The following is a 2,509-nucleotide window of genomic DNA, read 5'->3' as shown; positions in this document are numbered from 1 at the left end:
GCTTTCTAGATAATCAGCTTTCATCTTATTGCAAAGAGTTGTTTTGACAACATTCATTGTAGAAAATGCTCTTTCGGCACTTGCTGTAGATACTGGGAGTGTAAGCAAAAGTTTTGCTAATCTAAAAAGAAGTGGGTAGATATTGTGTTTTCCTATATTCACCAACCATTGACTCAATTCAGATATTGTCGAAAGTCTCTTAAGATCCTCATGTCGAGATAATTCGACCTCATAATGACATAGTTGTACTCTTAATTCCTCTTTTTAAACTTCTGTGAAGTCTTCGGGATAAAATTTCTTGACAAGATCACAAATATCACCAATATTGAAACGTTGTCCACTTGATCTAGGCTCCAAAGCACAACTGAGAGTTAACAACTTAGCTGACTTCTCATTAAATCTGTAGTTGAGCTCATGTAGTTGCTTATCAATTGCAGCGTAAAACAAGTTTCTTTGATAGTGTTCTTCAATTGTAAATTGATCATGTTGGTGACGAGCACGACCTCCTCTTTCTTTATAAATAGAATTAATATCAGGAAGTTCTATATTACGTCTTTCACAAAATGAGATTACCTCTGATAAAAGGTTATCCCACCCCTCATCCCGTAACTTTTGCAAAAGTGTCTTTGTAGTCTCCACAAGTTGCAATGAATTTATGATATCTTGCGATTTTCGTTGCAAAGCTCGGGAAAGCAAATCAGACACCTCCAAAATTTTCTTCATGAGATGCAAAATGAAGACAAATTCAAAAGAGGTCATCGTATCAATGCAGTAGTCGCATGTGCACGCTCAGCAGGTGTCTCTCCTTCGTCAATTTGGTTATGAAACACTGAACAAGTGACACTATACATTTTCATCAAGCTTGAAATAGACCTAAGATGAGAGCTGCAATGAGTATTATCTGGCCTTTGCAAATTGCTTGCCTGATTCAAACCAATCCTAGTCTCAAGTTCTCCATCTTCAATCAACATTTCTATCTCCTTGGAATATGCTTTTTTCATTTCATTAACTCACTTATAGGATGAAAGAATAACATTTACAGTGGATGTTAACTTGGAGAAAAATTGAAAAACTGGTACGACATCCTTTGCTGCTGCTACAAATGCTAATTGTAAGCGATGGGCAAAACAATTAACAAAATATGCATAAGGACATTGTTCAATGACTAATGCTTGCAACCCTTTCCATTTTCCACGCATATTGCTCGCACCATCATAACCTTGACCTCGTAAATTTTTTAAATCAAAAGAATAATGAGAAAGAACCTCAAATATCTCCTTCATTAGGGTCGGAGCACATGTATCATCAACATGAATAATACTGAAAAAAACGTTCTTTCACCAATCCTAGGTTATCCACAAATCTCAAAATGATGGCCATTTGTTGTTTCCCAGACACATCACCTGCTTCGTCAACAATAATACAAAAAGGATTTCCACCAATTTCCTCTTTGATTGCCCGCTTTATTTTCTCTCCAAAAATCTGTAAGATTTCTTTTTGTATGCCAGGTGATGTATAAGATGCATACCCGGGAGCATTATTTAGCACAAGGTTCTCCACATCCTTATTAAAAGACACCCGATGCTTAAGAAGTTCAAGAAAATTGCCCTGATTACTTGAACATTCCTTTTCATCGCGACCCCTCATTGCCAATCCTTGCATAGCTAACCACCGCAATGCTTCAATTGAAGATGTAAGACGCAATCTATTTTTGGTAATCTGTTTGGGTGTTTCTTTGGCATAAATATTTGGTAGATGTCCTTGTTGATTGAGAAAATCTTCCAACTGTTTCTCAGCATTTTGATGAGGTGAATTTGGTGTGATTCCTACATGAAAAATAAAAGCACCTTCTTTTCCCATGGCATGCTTCCAGTTTCTGAACCCATCGATAATAAAAAGCCATATTGCTATCCGGCTTGTTAAATAAAAAACATGGGAAACAAAATGCGGCATCTTTTTCAGGAGAATATTCTAACCATTATCGAAATTTTTCGTACCACGAGGCTTGAAATCGACGGCTATGGGAATCTGAACCGGATTTCTTATAATCTTTTGCATTGTATACTGGTTGATAAGGACCCTTCAAAATATAAGCTCGTCTTATTTCATTTTGTTTTCCGGGTGGATATTCCCATATCTGTTCACGTTTTCCGGGATCTCGTTCCACATGATAAGAATTAGTTGAGAGTTCTAATGATCTCATTATTTTTATAGGTCTAGTTTCATCAAGAGGAGTAGTCTCGTTATTCTCTGTGGGTGTATTTAGTGATGGTTCGTTTGTCAAAATTTCATCATTTTTTCTCTTGAAAAACGCAGTTATTGCAGGAGTTTTACCCATCAATAACTATAAAAAGAACGAGTCCATATTCTCTCCAGTTCTAAGAACTGGAGGGTCCAGTAGATTGCTTAATCTGGTGCCACGTGTGTTGATAAAAAAGCAAGGGATAAGATTTCATCATCAAAAGGAAACCCACAATTAAAGTACTGCTTATCTTTCTCGTTATTTCCT

General features: G+C 36.5%; 2 protein-coding genes across 2 annotated transcripts; both read right to left on the bottom strand.

Annotated features, from left to right (window-relative positions):
- Positions 1–264: 264 nt before the first annotated feature.
- Positions 265–759, bottom strand: LOC141618392 (uncharacterized). Its single transcript, XM_074435489.1, has one exon. It carries the CDS (start codon positions 757–759, stop codon positions 265–267), a length of 495 nt encoding a protein of 164 aa, XP_074291590.1.
- A 546-nt stretch (positions 760–1,305) lies between these two features.
- On the bottom strand, positions 1,306–1,953 carry LOC141618391 (uncharacterized). Its single transcript, XM_074435488.1, has one exon. The coding sequence runs from the start codon at positions 1,951–1,953 to the stop codon at positions 1,306–1,308; it is 648 nt and encodes a 215-aa protein (XP_074291589.1).
- Between the last annotated feature and the right edge of the window lie 556 nt (positions 1,954–2,509).

This window comes from Silene latifolia, chromosome X, assembly GCF_048544455.1.
Source record: "Silene latifolia isolate original U9 population chromosome X, ASM4854445v1, whole genome shotgun sequence".
Taxonomy (NCBI): domain Eukaryota; kingdom Viridiplantae; phylum Streptophyta; class Magnoliopsida; order Caryophyllales; family Caryophyllaceae; genus Silene; species Silene latifolia.
Note: the sequence above shows the minus strand (reverse complement) of the source record. Positions and strands in the feature narration are given on the sequence as shown.